Source organism: Bidens hawaiensis, unplaced genomic scaffold (genome assembly GCF_021521415.1).
Source record: "Bidens hawaiensis isolate Kalapana, Puna unplaced genomic scaffold, B.hawaiensis_p1.1 tig00063714_1, whole genome shotgun sequence".
In the NCBI taxonomy this organism is placed as follows: domain Eukaryota; kingdom Viridiplantae; phylum Streptophyta; class Magnoliopsida; order Asterales; family Asteraceae; genus Bidens; species Bidens hawaiensis.
In genome coordinates this window covers 1-16,418 of record NW_027506539.1, presented here as the reverse complement: position 1 = coordinate 16,418, position 16,418 = coordinate 1, and the positions used below count along the sequence as shown (strand labels likewise).

Genomic DNA, 16,418 nt, shown 5'->3' with positions numbered 1-16,418 from the left:
GAAACTTCGAGCAATATTTGCAACGTGCCAACTCATGTGAGTCGGTCATGAGACACAAATCGTAATGAACCCAAACATCGGGGCATCTTGTTGTTTCGATCACCATAACAACGTCATCATTAGTTGCCATTTGTTGTCGGTTTAAGGTTAATTGTGGTTTGGAGTGTGTTTTATAGTTTTGGAATTGGTTTAACAAGTACACAAACAAACCTTGCTATTTATAGTAAGAAAATAACCTATTTGTAGTTAAAAAACCGGTTCCAACGGTCAAAAACGACTATATAGCCGTTGGAACTGGTTCCTAACGGCTATAATATTTAAATTTCAAAAAAAACCGGTGGAACCGGTTTTTACGTAAAAACCGGTTCCGGTTTATACCCTACCCGGTTCTTAAAAGTTAGCATATTGGGCATCGGTTTGGGTCGGGAACCGAACCGGTTCTTGATTGGAACCGGTTCCATTTTACAACCCGGTGTGAAAAAACCGGTTTCGAACCGGTTCGGGTTTTTCAGTTGAACCCGATTTGTGCACGTCTAGGTGTGTTGTTAATCAGTTGCCTTTTTAAAGGATTCGTTTACCATGAAAAACTTCATTTTATAATCTTTTTATGGACTAAATATTTCAATAATATGCGTTTACTCAATGCATTAATCTTTGTGGCTTATTTAATTGTAAGTTTGATAATTCAAATAAACAACTTTATATACTAATGTATTTTTGTGTAAAAATATAGTATCGTTTTAGGTTTGTTAACAATTTCTTTTTGTATGTAAAGAAAAAAAATTTCTTCCTTAGCAATGGTTTATTTATTTATTTTATTATTATTATTTAAGAAAAGGTGAATACATAATCGTGGATTGATGTATCTCATGCCAGAGATGATTGGTAGTCTGGTACAATACCAAAATACTAGTATCGAACAATTCGAGTATGAAAATCATCAGGTTTTGGTATCAAAAGTGCTCAATGTGGTACGGTAATCTAAGACTAATCAACTAAATATATAGATACGGTGCTGAAAGAGCTTATCCCAGTATACTATAAAAAGTTGGTACCGTATTAATACCCAAGTTACCCAATATGATATGGTATTTGTTCGATATCGGTACTATTACTGTTTGCTCATTCCTCTCTCATGATTATATTATCTGCGATTCAAAAAAGAAAAAAAAAGAATGATAATTCATTAATTAATACCTTCTAACAATTTTAAGAGTATATAATATATCTTAATAAATACCTAATTTAGTTTTCCTTCAAGAGTTAGTTAAACAAACAGTCCTAGTCCCTTTAGTAAGATCATAATATAGTCTGAGCATAAAATTTTAGATATTACTCTAATATTCTTCGATGTTATTTACAACGTAAAACATTTGCTTTTTTGAAGTGATCAACGTTTAGCCAAATGATAACTTCTGAAACATATATAACTTGATCCAAGGGAAACAACATCACGACCTATTAGTTTCATGACATTGTCGACTTCCATGCATATTTAATGAAGTAAAACAACATTAAATAAAGAACATGGTGATACAATCATTGAAGACATCTAATGACATCTAATCGTTTGTGCTACCTGAGCTCTGAGATGTAAATATGAACATATTTAAATCTGAATGATTTGCTTCAAACACCGCCTATTCATATACATAAAAATCGTTTCATTAAATAAATTTATAACAATAAAATCTTGGACTACGACTATTCATCATAGAACCATCATTATCCAAATCGGTCGATTGCAAGGAGAAACCCCTTGACTGGTTTCAAACATTCCAATAAATTTTTCAAAGGAGATGATAGTGGTGGGTGTCGATGTGTACGTGAACATGACCTAATATGTTGAAGCCGACTAACTTTAACCCTTTAATAATCAAAACTATATATTCAAAACTTGAAACAAAAATCATACCATCACCCCCTCACATTTACCGTTCACCTAAGTTACCCTTTCTCCAAATAATAATATATTGAAATTTTGTTTGTTTATTATATAGAACAATAATATATTTCAAACATGTTATTAAAGTTTCCAATTAAATAACTTGGCTGCTAATAAAACTAATTACTATATTTCAAAACTTTCCAATTACTTAAAAAAATGAATTTCAATATAAAAATAAAAGTGAAATAATTAATGATAAGAAGAAAGAATACATTTTAGAGAGAGAAAACAATAAACAAAACACGTAAAGCTAATATACAACAGAGAGATACAATACAGATTATATTTCATTTCGGAAATTCAACAAATCTTGAAAAATAATAATATGGAGTCCCAAGAAGATCAGATTAGATCACCCCCTAAATATTAATCCAACAAACGACGTCGTTATAACCTATTTCATCCTCCACCGGAATAATATTATTATCACCATCACCATCATGCGTCAAAGAACCAAACCCAAACCCACCGCCGGAGAATCAACCGCTCCGCCGCAAGACACCCACGAGCCACGCTACCGCGGCGTGCGTAAGCGGCCGTGGGGCCGGTTCGCCGCGGAGATCACAGATCCGGTTAAAAAAGCTAGGGTTTGGTTAGGTACGTTCAACACCGCAGAAGACGCCGCACGTGCCTACGACACCGCCGCACGTGCCTTCACAGGCGCTAAAGCCAAAACCAATTTTCCGATTTTACCCTTACCGGTGCAGGATGATTACGATCGTGCCACCGTTTGTCAAATCCGGCCGACGACTAGCAGTCTCAGCAGCACCGTTGAGTCGGCCAGCTGGTCAAGGCTTTCGAATCCGGCACCGGACATGCCGGTAAAGCTGCCGGAGGCTAGTTCCGATTGCCGGAGTAATTGCGATTCGTCTTCCACGGTTGTGGATGAGTGTTCCGGCGAGGTTGTGTCGTTGAATTGTAATCGGAAACCGTTGCCGTTTGATCTGAATCTGCCTCCACCGGTTGATGAGATTGGTGGTTGGTCAGACGTTGACCAGGATGATATAATCACAACCCTTCGGTTATGAGTTTGTGTTGAATAATATGAATTTGTTTGGATTAATTGTGATGGTTGTAGATTAGTGTATCATGTTGATGTTGAATTTCAGCATGAAATTGTTGTATGAGTGGTGGGAAATTAAAACTTATTTAAAGAATTGGAAGATGATTGATTTGAATTGTTGTTTTTCTTGTTTAATTCATTGTTTTTAGGGTTCTTTGATATAGTTTGATTTGAAATTCATGACGAAATAAACCATAAAAATAATGAATTTTTGTTCAATAATGAAATCTTATTGGTCCTGTTTGTATCTGGATGATCCGGATATGTTGATAAATGTGGTTTACTATACAAGATCTTAGCGGTTAATCTTTTGGTATCGTTGATAACCAGTTACAGAAACCGTCATAATTAGTTTAAAAATTAAAACTAAATTTGGTCATAGCATAAGCGATAACGTAACAGCATCAATGTTCTAAAGAGACCATAACCAGTATTTGGTGTCGAGTATCCGTAGTGTCTAGTTGCATCTAAAACAATATATATGGTTTACAATCTTAACACTGAGAACGTTTTATCAGGGCCGTCTTTGAGGCATGGCAGGGTATTCGACGGCCACAGGCCCGACACCCCGCTAGGCTCGAAATTTTTTTTTTCAAAAAAAAATTATGTGTTTTTATAAAAAAACATGTGTATAATCAATATTTCAACACAATTACATAACCACTAGCTTGGTCTAATGGTAAAGGGGTATGACATCTAACCAAAAGGTTGTAGGTTTAAGTCTTATTTGAGACAATTTTAAGCTTATTTTTATACAAAAGTTTTTTACATAACTTAAATCATAATCAAATAAGCCCATTTATAATTAAATTGTTTAAACCCAACAAAATGTTTCTTTTACTTAAGGCAAAAAAAAAATGTTCGTCTTTGGCCCAAAACTTTTTTCGTCTTTTCGGAGCCGGCCCTGCGTTTTATCATAAAAAATGTAACATTTTTACGAAATATAGAACTAAAATGGTGTCAGCTTAAGAAGCCTATAATGCCATTTGGTATAATCTGCTTGTTATGTTAAAAAAACTATATTGAGCTAGCTATGTTCTAAACTAAAGGGCCATGGGCATGTATATGTAACGATCATTATACTATCATTTGCAATACCAGGTACTTAGAATATTATAGCCAGGATTAGTTTTGTCTTGAGTACTTCTAATTTTGATCTGCATAATTCATTTGTTGGTAAAGTGAGAAATGGAAGAATTATTAAAAATGCTCCATTGCCTATACAATATTAAAATCTACTAATTTAGAGACAAGCAAGCAAAATGGGCCTTATGGAGGATAAAATATATATGGGTTGGTAATAAGGTGTGGTGGGGTTGGAAGAGAGAACCATGAACCATCCAATTTGGATGAACTAAATGAGTTAACGCTTTAATCAATTTTGTTTATATTTTGATCAACTGGTGTTTTTTCGTGAAGATAACTCTTAGGTATGGTCCGCAGATTTATCGCAAATTTTCTCTGCCAAATCAATCTAGAAAAGAATCGACGATAGAGTAAATGAATATCGTTAAAGATAAATGCCTATAGTTGGAGGGCGTTTGCTCAAGAAGTTAGGTATTTATAGGTTGTTAGTGTTAGATCCCACCAGCCTACCTTTGCCTTTTCCCTGCCAAGATATCTTGGACTACCATAGTCACCCTTTGGGTGATGAACGTTACAAGAAGAGATCACACAATTTTTAGTTTAAGTTAGTGTTTTTGAAACGCGAGGAATGAATTAATTTTTTTTTTGAAGAAAATCCATCACATGAGACAAAGTCCTAGAAGATGTGAAGACCGTGTCACTTCTTTGGTAAAAAATGTGTACTTTGAAGTTCGTTAGATGGTGTAATTTTTCTTCTTTTGTTTCGGGGTAATCCTTCCTTTCTTTATGTGGGTTGCTCCTAGCTTCTGCTTACTAGTGTCGCTTGTCTATTAATAAAATCGAAGGACATTTCAAAGTACATGAAGTCGCAATTTGTTACCATCCAATTTGCCTCTAAAAATAGGTTTATGCTCATGGTCATATGCTTTAACACTTGATTGAAAAAAAAACATTGTTAATCCAACTTTAACCCAAACAAATAACAATTCACAAACCCGAACATTTATCAAAACCACGGTTGTAGAAATCGTTTGGCGCTAGTCGAGATGTGGGTTAGGGACTAATAATTAATTAAGATTAATAGGGATTAATCGGATTAGAATTTATATGTAAATACTCAAATATACACATATATATTCCAAATTTTATATATAAAGTGTCAGTTTTGGCCGATTTTGGGCATCAGTGACAAGTCGGTGAGGCAGCGACTAACGATAATCAGGGATTAAATGGTGCGAAGTCGAGCTTTTTTAAAACCATGATCAAAACACCTCAAACCTAAACATATTCTAAAACAAACATCAAAAGATAATAACAAACTTACAACCTCGGGGTCAAAACCGTTAACAAAAATTTACCTAAGGGTTTATTCATCCAAAATTTTAATTTTGGGTCGAATGAGTTGGAGAAGTTTAACCAAAATAACAATTCACTTATAAATTATTCAAACAAAAAAAAGGTATTTTGGATTTAATAACAAATTTAATCAGAAAAAAAGAAAATCCCGGAAGCTAAAAATCGAAGTAACCTCAACGCAGTTCCTCTTTGTTTCTAGGCCAACAAATACGAATATAGATCAAAATCCATAATAACCTAAATATATTATATCAATTTCCTTCCTGTATGTATGGTGCGAATCAGTATGCAGAGTTTGAAGAGGGGCTCATCTGCCTTCTCAGTCCCTCACATCAGAAACAAAGTTTCCAATTCATGGTCTGCCGTTGAAGACACTTTCCTATCAACCAAGGTATTACATTGTATTTGTTCTTAATATCTGATTAATTAGGGTTTTGTACGCGTATTGAATGATTTTGAATTTGTAGGATACATTTGAGAGGCATAAAGTTGTCTTTACAATATTGACATCAATCGCATCTGTTGCCACTGCTTGGGCTGGTATGTTATGTTATGTTATGTTATGTGATTAGGGTTTTTATTTTTTTAATGCTGGGGCAAATAGTAAACTACATTTGTATTAAAGTGAAGTTATAAAATAGAATAATAATGGTAGTCTTGAATCTTTAAGACAATCACAAGTTACTTCTGCTCATTACCAGTAATCGCTAGTGGGTCGGTGGGGCGGGACTAGCGAATAATTGAGATTAACTAGGATTAATCGGCGCCTAGTCGGGATTTTTACAACCATGCTTCTGATTACTAGATAGCTTGCTGTAAAATTGTTATTTTTAAGCATTTGAAATAGGCTGAGACTATACCCTAGAGTTGTAATCTAGGAGCTCGGATCTTGTGTGTCGCCTTTATCCAGTCTGGTTTAGGGCTATATATGAGCCGAGTCAGCTCGTTTATTTTTTTAAAGTTTTTTCTAATTTTGTATTTTGTACATCTGTTGATACATATAAAAGCAAAGTGTTAAAGCTTAAGTGTAGCTGAATTTAGCTACCAAGTTTGTAATTTAATTTGGGGTTATAATTTGGGCTTTAGTTTAAACGACCTAACAACTGAGCCAACGAGCCAGCTAACGACTGAGCTTGTCTTGGCTCGTTTACAAATGAGCCGGTTTCGAGGGAGCCTCGAGCTGCAAGCTTTTTGAACAGCTCTATGTGACTACAGAAAATGGGACAACAAGTATCCTCATATTGTTAATTCACCATAATTCAGTTGAACATAGAGCATAACATGGAATATAAATCTGAACCACATGAGACAGTCAGGAGAATATTGCACGTTTTTAATCGCTTAGAAAATAAAAATATAATATTTTTTAATCTCATTTGCCTTTTACAGTTATATAGTTTTTCTTTTATTGTGCCTTTTTGTTTCGACTGTGTACTTTTTTTGAGTCTTGAGTGCACACTTTGACTACTACGGCATAAACATTTGCAAAAACAAGAAAAGAAGTACCTTTTTGTCTTTGTTTTTTATTTTTTATAATCTCAATGAAAATTAATAATTGTAACTCGTGCAGGCTATACGTTACGCCACCTTCACGAGACAAAAGTTGAACGAAGGCTTGAGTCAATTGAGAACGCTGTTAGTATTTTCTCTTCTTCTAAACCATAAGAACTCATCTTGATGTTTTCATTAATGTATTTTTCAAATATGTAGCATTTTAAGATGTGATTTATTAACTTTGGTGCAGATGAAAAAAAATTATGACATTGAAGGTAAAGAGTTTAAAAAGTTGGTTGGAACCGGTAATTCTACCACTGCAGCATGTATTGCCACCGCTGGGGTTTCATTAATTGTCGGGTTTGTAAATTTTTGCTTGTTTAACTTTTATTAATTGCATAAAAGTCCCCCAATGGCACATCAAATTTCTACAAGTTATCTTAATTAAAGTCATGATCCTTAATCGTATTTACTAGATGATGCAAAATGGGTGGGTTGACTTGTCTAACTGGTCAAATGGGTTGGGCTGACCCGTCAACAGTTTTTGTTCTTTTTTTTTTATTTTGTAAATAGTTTATCTATTAAAGTAATTGGAAAATTAACATCATGAAAATAGTATATTTTCTTTTAAATAAACATCAGATGACTTGGACCCGTTTAGCCCATTTCAGTTTCGGCTGCTTCTTTATAGTTGACTAGTTTTAACCATGATCAAACAGACACAACCCGAATTCACCCTTGTCATATCAATGTGTTGAAATTGTCACTCAAAATATTTAAGAACTTAGAATTCTTAACAGCCAATCATTTTATTTATTAGTTTATTCTGTATATTTAACATTATTTGAGGGTAGTTTTGTCATTTATTATATGCAATTTGTGATTACGTATATATAATCGTATGTGTAATAACCAGATTACATATGTGTAACCATAAACTTAAATAAAACGAATGAAAAGACTACTCTCAGATAATACTAAATATATAATATAAATTATAAATATATAAAATGATTGGTTGTTAAGAGTCTTTAAGTTATTTGGAAGTTATGAAATGATTCTGAATTCCTGATTGTATATAATCTTCAAAATTTCTAGTTTTGTATTTATGTAATTTGCAGATACGGGTTGGGTTGGAGAGGCGGTCGATGGTACACAACTCGTAAATTCAAAAGGGAACAGATGAAGCTTTTGGGTCAAGTTAGACCGAAAAGGTGGCAACTGAAGTTTTTGAAGCGTCCGATAATGTGACTAAAAAAGTCAAATGGTACGGTCAAAGCATCCGAAACTGTGGAGGTATCGACTCCAATGGCTCATAATCCAAGTGAAGCAAATCCTGCTTGAAATTTGAAAGATGAGTGATGGTTATGAAAATTTTGTTTATTTATTTATTGTTGCATCTAAGATAGGTGCAATTGTCTTACATATAACTATGAACATATTTTTAAAAGTGTTTCTTTTTGGTTCCTAAACTTTCCAGGGTGAACATAAATACCTCTACTAACTTTAATTGTGTTCTTTATGGTATGTAAAGTTTGTATGGTTAACTGTAGATATAATTTGGATGGTGTTTGAGTGGTTGTAATATAGCAAATACAAGAAAAAATATATTGTGCATATATAAATCTAGGTGTTAATATGTTTCCTTAAGTCGGATTTTGAAAGCATTTTATTATAGGACAACATTATGGGTGTATATACCATATAACTATGAGTAACTAATAGAAGTAAGCATGCCAAAGAAAAGACACCACTATGCATGGGCTTTTTCTTGCTTCTTAAGTAAGTTGAATCAATAATTTCAACTTTACATATTGTGTATCAACTTTTGACGCAACACCCTTTTCTACACATATTGTGAATGAAAATGACAACACCGCACTTCCGTTGGATAATCAAGGTCACAAAATCACTAACACGTAATTAAACAAATTTAATTGTCTGGTTATTTTTTTTGCGATAACGGTGATTCAAGCATACAAGAGGCATTCAGAATCACAAGATCAATCATTACTTGTGGTTGATTCGTATCTATGGACCAACTAACCATGCAAGTAGTGTTATACGACATTTTTAACTTATCAAAAGATGAAATCACGAAAGGATGTAGAAACCCCTATTAGTGTTCGTATCCAGTTATTTGAATTTCGAATACCTGTCTCTTTATAATTTATTACCTTACAATTGTATCTTACGAAGAGGGCAGATATGATGAGATTGCATTTGCAAAGTGAGTTCAAACAAATTTTTACGAAAGATAACAAAAAAAAATAAATGATTTGCTTGTGTAATCAATGGTTGCTATCTCCCATTCATGAGCTAAGTTTATTGTCTAGAATGATTTGAAAACCATTTGCATCACAAATACAATAGCACATTTTTTATTGTTCGTGCTTGATAAAATTTCATATTAGTTTGATATCTTAGTTGAAAATTCGAATTTCATTTATCAAAAGAGAAACATTTAAATGTGTGTTAATATTAAAATAATATTTAAGTTACATTTGTATCATCAACATTAGTAAGCATCTTAATCGACGATTACCTCCAAGGTTTAATGACATAAACAATGACGCTTGATGTTATTTAACTCAATTCTTTATAGCAAATTGTATATATTCTTGTATCCATTATGTATTGAATTCATCGACTATTTATGAATCTCTTGTTATGTTCTCTTTTCTTATTATTCGAATACTTTTGATGAATGGTTTACACTTCATATAACCACATGAAAAACGTGTTCAGAAACTAGATAAAACCAAGAAAATATTGTTGGTCACTTCTAAGATCCTACTAGACCGTAAAGAATTAAATAAAAATAACATTTTCTTGAATCAATAATTGAGGACTGTTTTTCGTTTTAATTTATCCAATCGGTCATTTTAAAAAAATGGACTTGTGGTCATATTGAAAAGGTCAAAAGTCTTGGCACCTAACCGTGTCGTAGGCTAGACGGTTCTAGTCATAGCACAATTTTGACTTTTAAATTATATAGATAACCATCAATTTTATTACGTGGAAAATAGTTACTTCGATTTAAAAAAACTGGATATGGTTAATGCTATACAAATAACTATATCGAAAAATAAAGATCTAATTAAATTAAGTCAAACAAAGTGTTAATAATCCCGACAATATGACGAACAACACTCTTAGTTTTTTCACTTGCGTTGCCAATAGTAATTTCACTTTTAACGAAAAAGTAACTACGCATTAGTTTGATTTTATTATAAGTAGTCACACAACAATTTATCAAATTTTGATTAAAAAAAATCAATTGTGCATTATTTGCACAAAAAGCTACCTTTCCTTCAAACTGCATTGCCAAAAGTAAATGTTAACTCATCATCACATCCTATTATTATCAAACACTTGATCATAGCTTAAACTATTAAAATCTAAACTTATCATATTATCTTAAACTAAATGTTATATAAAGATGAATTAGCAAAGTAAAAAACAAATTTGTAATATTTGGTTAATAATGAGAAATTTTAAAGAAAAGAATATTCTAGAAAGATACCTTTTTTCTTTCTATATATGAAGATAAAAAATAAATATAGTTAAGACTTTAAGAGGATAAAATTGAGGAAAATACCCACCAACTTCTGCTTTCTGGTCAGAGAAATTCTTGGAGGAAACACTATTCCTTTATAAAAAAAACCAATGATATTCAAACCTTTTCATTTTTACAACTTAAATATACATAAGAAAATAATTACACAAATTTTACCAAAACCCAACAAAATCACAAATTTCTATCAAATTTTTATATATGTATTCTCTCTAAAGATAAAATAAGTAATGGCCTAAGGGTGTGTTTAACCCTATGTCTACCAGGCAACTATGTAATTATTCATCTCAACATGTCAACCTATTTAATCAAACAACAAAACAGCTAACCCGTTTATAACTCATTTAACCGATTTTATTCTGGTTAACGCATTTATAAACTTGATAAAGTTACGCTAAAATGTGTTATGATAGAAAAATTCAACCCGTTAACCTGCTACAAACTATAATATGATTAACATACTAACCTATAACATGGTAGATAGTGAAAAGTTACATAAGTTTTTCAATTACGGTTAAAAAATGTTATCGTATCCCCCAATTTACCGACAAGATAATGAAGAATCATCAACCTAAATATTTGTACCTATTCCCAATGTAAGCATGCTTGGAGAAATAATACAAAAATAGCAACACACAAAAAACCATTTCTTGAATTTACAAAATGGAAAATCTGTCTCCTGTTCTTCAAAATCTAAATTTTATAAAATAAAAAAAAAACAATAAAACTTCAAATCCCCCAAACACCCCAAATCCTATCCCCTATAAAACTTACAAACTTTCTCACCGACCCTTTCTCCGATGATGACGTGGCAATATTCAACCCATCTTGACCGTCAACGTCACCGTCATCGTCATCGTCATCACTGTTGACCATATTTTCCTCAACCTGCGGGGGCGCGTGAAACACTTCCTCCGCTACACACGGCGGCGCGTGTGGAGAATTTGGAGTTGGAGAAACTTTATTCTTCTTCCTATCCTTTTTATTCTTCCCATTCTTCTTATTACTATTACTATTATTATTATTATTATTATTATTGTTAATTAACTCATCTTCATAAGCATCAATGATTTCATGAATCAGCTGTCGATTAACCGAACCATCCCACCGGACCCAGTAACTAGTATAGCATGAAAAGCAGTAGCAGTTGAACCTCGGAGGGTGGCTTCCGGCGGTGCCGGTGGTGGGTTTGGTGTCACCGGAGAATCTTTTAACGCCGGTGGTGGTTAAGGAGCATGAGAGAAGGTAAGCTAAGACTTCTTTGTCCTCCGGTGATAAGGAGGCGGCGAGGGTGGCGATGGCTAGCGGCAGAAGAGATAGGTGGTCGGTGGTGGTGGTTGTTGGTGGTGGTGGTGGTGATGGGTGTATTTTGCCTTTATTGTGGTTGTAGAGCTTCCTCATATGTGAAGGGTGCGGTGGATTCTTTCAAAAGAATAATTTGTGGTCAGGTAGAGATGGGGGCAGCATTTAATTAAAAGGTCATATAATGATAGGGGTATTATTGGGATAAATTAATTAGATGCTGACGTCAGAATCTTCATTACTTTGTATTTCAATTTTAAATTAATTACACCTCGGGTTATCTAGTTTATCCGATGTTTTATGGAATGTGTGAGTTGTGAGACGTAAAAAAATACATTAAACACGTAAGGTTACAACAACAATCATATACCGTAAAACCGCATAAATAACAAAGCTCTTATGGAATTGTTGCTTACATAAAGACCTTCACATCTGAAATCATATAAGAACAATGGTACAGAAATATCTTATGTTTAGTTTATGAAAAGCGATCAGCAAAATCTCTTACTCAAAATTTTACTTATTCAACAATGATACTTGTTCAGAGGCGTCATTCGTTAAGAATTTAAGATTATGATGATGAATTTAGTCAAGATATGGTATTACTGGAAGACAATGAACAATTGTGACAATTCTAAAGTTAGATATTTAGATCTTGATTCATATTAGAAGTGTCAAATTCTAGGTGTGCTCAATTTCATACAAAAATGCCAAACAAACGCGAGTCGGATATGGAAAACATAAAAATTGAAACCATGTGATGAATCATCCTTAACATAGAAATCGTTTAACATATCGAATTTTTCGAGGGGAATCCTAACAAACTAGTGTTGGCCTATCAACTAGGAGAGGTGGTAGATCGTTATTGAGGTTGCAATTACCTGATAGTTGAAGGTCATAACAAGTAGGACTTAGATAGGTGTTTGATAATAATTTTTAAGGGATTTTTGGTTGAGGAGGCTACAAGGGGAGTTTCTAGAAAGAGAACTTGGATGCATTAGTGAAAACATCAAGGGAAGTATTGGCCAATTTCAATGACGAAGTTGGGCTAATTTGCATATCACATACTACGAGTGGCTATGAAGGGAAGTGGCCAGTATTTGTGTGGGGGCGATTCAGGAGGGTTCAATGGTGTGGACCTCAATAACACTAGGTCTAGGGATGGCAGTGAAACCCGAATTCGTTGGGAAAACCCGAAACCCGACATAATTGGGACGGGTAATACCTGACCCATTAAGGTTTGGGACGGGTTTCGTATTAGTTTTAAATTTTTCGCGGGTTTGGAACGGGTTTGGAAATTCCAAAATTCCCGATTACCCGACCCGATTACCCGATAGCATTTACCCGTTTACCCGATTATATACCCGACATAAATTTTTTATATATGTATTATATACACACACACACACACACGTAAGTTATATAATTACTTATATTGCAATTTGTAATTACCATACTTATTCAAATTAATAAAAAAAGGAAGACTTTTAAGTTTCCATTATCAAAACTTGTGTCTCTCAAAAATCACGCTGGCTCCGATCTTCTGTGTCTATCAAAAATCGGGTACAATTCTTTATGTATATATTTTTTAATTAATGTATATATATTTTTTAATTAATTATAAGAAAAGAGTATGAAGGAATGAGTGCACTTAAAGCCCAAATGATGAATGAAGTTACGCCATAAATTTTTTGATAGTAGCTAGCATGCTACTTTTTTTTAGTTGAATTGTGTTTCCTTTCATGGAACTTTTGAGAAATACTTATTTGTCGAAACTTGGTTATGTCAATTATTTGAAATATTTACTTTTTATGGCAAGCATTGTTTAGCTATGACGAGATTTGGCCGGGTATACCCGACGGGTTTTTTTTGACAAAACCCGATAGGAAACCCGAAACCCGACGGGGTAATTACCTGATAAAAACCCGACGGGTTTGGGACGTGTTTGGTTTGGGAATACATAAACCCGTACCAAATCCGACCCATTGCCATCCCTAACTAGGTCACTTGTCTCCCTTCGTCGATTGGGCTCTACAAATCTATTTATGTTTATAACGAATGTCAACTTTAGACTCTAATATTGTTAGAATGAAAACTCAACTATTTCAAATCTGTAACAGTCAATTCTATTTTAACATTTAGATAGTTTTGTTAATACTTGTAGGTACCTAAGAGTATTCGCAATAGACTCTATATATCTATCATGCCTCGATTTTAAAGAAGTATTTAGTAAAACTGTAAAATTACAACTATATCATAATCTATATAATAGATAATTATAGAGAAGCTATAACGATATACTATTCATTTTCTCTAAATCTTTTTAATACTTTTGTAAGTTGATTTGATTGTAATGAGGAGAAAAAATAATTAAAAAGAATTAGGAAAATAATACTTTTTTGTAAGTTGATTTGATTGTAGTGAGGAGAAAAAATAATTAAAAAGAAATTAGGAAAAATTATTATGTTAATATGAAGAATAAAATGAGGAAAACTTTTAAACGATAGTTAAATTTTAAAAATTAAAATGTTTTTAGCCAAGTTAAGTTATAGAGACGAAGAAGTTGATTGTTTTTTGACTTTTTTCTACTTTAATTTTTTTAACTTGATGAAATCGTTAAGGTAAATTGTTAAAATTTGATTGATTTTACCTTTATACTAAACCAAAATAAAATAATTTGAATTTATTCGTATTATATATTTACTTTGACTTTCTTTTTAGTTTGAATACCCTCCTAAGACAAGGAAACCAAGTTTAATTAAACTTGAGATGACCAGTTAACAAGTCATACCATGCGTAATTGTTTGATTATTTACAAAATACCAAACTCCAATGATAACCATTGTGGGATACGACTTTGGTAAAAATTGTTTTATGTAGTTCATCAATGGCTATTATCTAGGGTGGGTAACATTAAATAATATATATGTTTTTAATAAATTTACTAGGAGACATTGTATTAAAATATCACATGATATATATTTAAAAATAAATTATGTACGGTTAATGATAGTATTTTGGATGTTTATTTACACCCCATGTGTGAAATGTGTGATGTCTTATTATTTAATTACAAACAAAGTTTTTGAGAAGATAATCTAATTAAATTGTCATTGCTAATATGTGAGGATAACTCATAAAATTATACATCCCAACCTAATATATAACTATTCAATGTCACTTGTTATATTTATGTAAGTCTAACTTACATTTTTCTCGCTTATTTTATTTACCTTTAACCTCTTCATAATATATAAATGGATAAATTTGATATTAATAATTCAAACTATGACATACGGGACAATAATAGTTTAACTGATAAAAATGAAATTTTTACTATTGACGGCAAAAGCAATCTCATTAGCATAATTCATAGATTTTACACTCACTTTACATTTGATTTATACTCGATTTCGCTTGTAGACATCAACACTCAAATCTTTGATAAAATATTTGAAGATTAATTGATTATGGATGTAATTGGATGTCTTGAATGTAAGTTGTTCATTTTATTTTTAACTTCATCTTCATTGTTCCTGTAAAATGATGTTTGACTCATGATAACTTCATGTTTTTGGTTTCATGAAAAGCCGCACTCCGACGTCAAGATGGTAGCGACGCCTGTGGTTAAAAATCAAACATATTTTAATGAAATTTCGAGGTTGAAAAATAAATGTATAGAGGCAGAATTCAAGAATGCATACAAAAAGTTTACGTTGGTTAAACATTTTAAATTTATTTATTTTATCAATAAAAATATTTTAAGCTTTTCTCAAAGTTTCTTGGATATAATAATTGCATGATGTATATGACATCGACCAGTTAATATGTAATTTGGATGTTTGATCTCAATATTCACCAGACTCGATATTTCAATATATGGACAATATCTTTAATCTCAATATTTTTCACCAGCCATACCAAAATACCGACTATGGCCCGCTACTTAACCGTTTGACCCTCTTAAAAAGCCTCTCTACATGTTTAAAAATTTTAATTGTTTATTTCACGTGTCATTTTCCCGGGTAGCATTCTAGTTCATTTGGCTGCATCAGGAGAAGAGGGGGGGGGGGGGGGGGGTGGGGAATTGTCTTCATGGCTTCATGGCAATGCAGCCCGACATATTTAATTTGTGAATTATATCGAACTTTATTTGCTTGTGTAGTTAAAACTTAAAACATCATATTGTTTGACAATCTCAATCTCATCCACCATATGCACACATGGGAAGTCATGTGTTTGACTTTCAGCCATTGCCACATCAAAACCAAGTAAAACTGCTTAAGTTTTGACATATTAGATTTTTTTATGTAGGTTTTAGATTATGCAAGATTCTAACATTGGATAATAGGCAAATAGCATAAAATTAGACTTCAATAATGAAACTATATATTACTAGCACGATATTTTGTGTAGCTTGGGAAAGTATATTGTATATTCAAATGTTCAAAACAATGATATAAACTTTACCGTTATGTATTAGGGGGGGAGGTTAACGTACAAATGAAATTAACGTGCTAAACGTGATAATCAAGTAGAGTAATTATGTATACAAGTAGAGTAATTATCTATGATGTAATTACATAATTACT

General features: G+C 32.6%; 3 protein-coding genes across 3 annotated transcripts; 2 read left to right on the top strand and 1 right to left on the bottom strand.

Moving 5' to 3' along the window:
- Window positions 1-2,146: 2,146 nt before the first annotated feature.
- On the top strand, window positions 2,147-3,151 carry LOC143618118 (ethylene-responsive transcription factor 3-like). Its single transcript, XM_077090441.1, has one exon. It carries the CDS (start codon window positions 2,389-2,391, stop codon window positions 2,974-2,976), a length of 588 nt encoding a protein of 195 aa, XP_076946556.1. The 5' UTR covers window positions 2,147-2,388; the 3' UTR covers window positions 2,977-3,151.
- A 2,557-nt stretch (window positions 3,152-5,708) lies between these two features.
- LOC143618120 (uncharacterized) lies at window positions 5,709-8,503 on the top strand. The gene is made up of 5 exons (XM_077090443.1): window positions 5,709-5,844; window positions 5,921-5,993; window positions 7,024-7,088; window positions 7,198-7,307; window positions 8,069-8,503. The coding sequence occupies exons 1-5, from the start codon at window positions 5,725-5,727 to the stop codon at window positions 8,196-8,198; spliced, it is 498 nt and encodes a 165-aa protein (XP_076946558.1). The 5' UTR covers window positions 5,709-5,724; the 3' UTR covers window positions 8,199-8,503.
- A 2,543-nt stretch (window positions 8,504-11,046) lies between these two features.
- Window positions 11,047-12,104, bottom strand: LOC143618119 (uncharacterized). Its single transcript, XM_077090442.1, has one exon. It carries the CDS (start codon window positions 11,923-11,925, stop codon window positions 11,254-11,256), a length of 672 nt encoding a protein of 223 aa, XP_076946557.1. The 5' UTR covers window positions 11,926-12,104; the 3' UTR covers window positions 11,047-11,253.
- Between the last annotated feature and the right edge of the window lie 4,314 nt (window positions 12,105-16,418).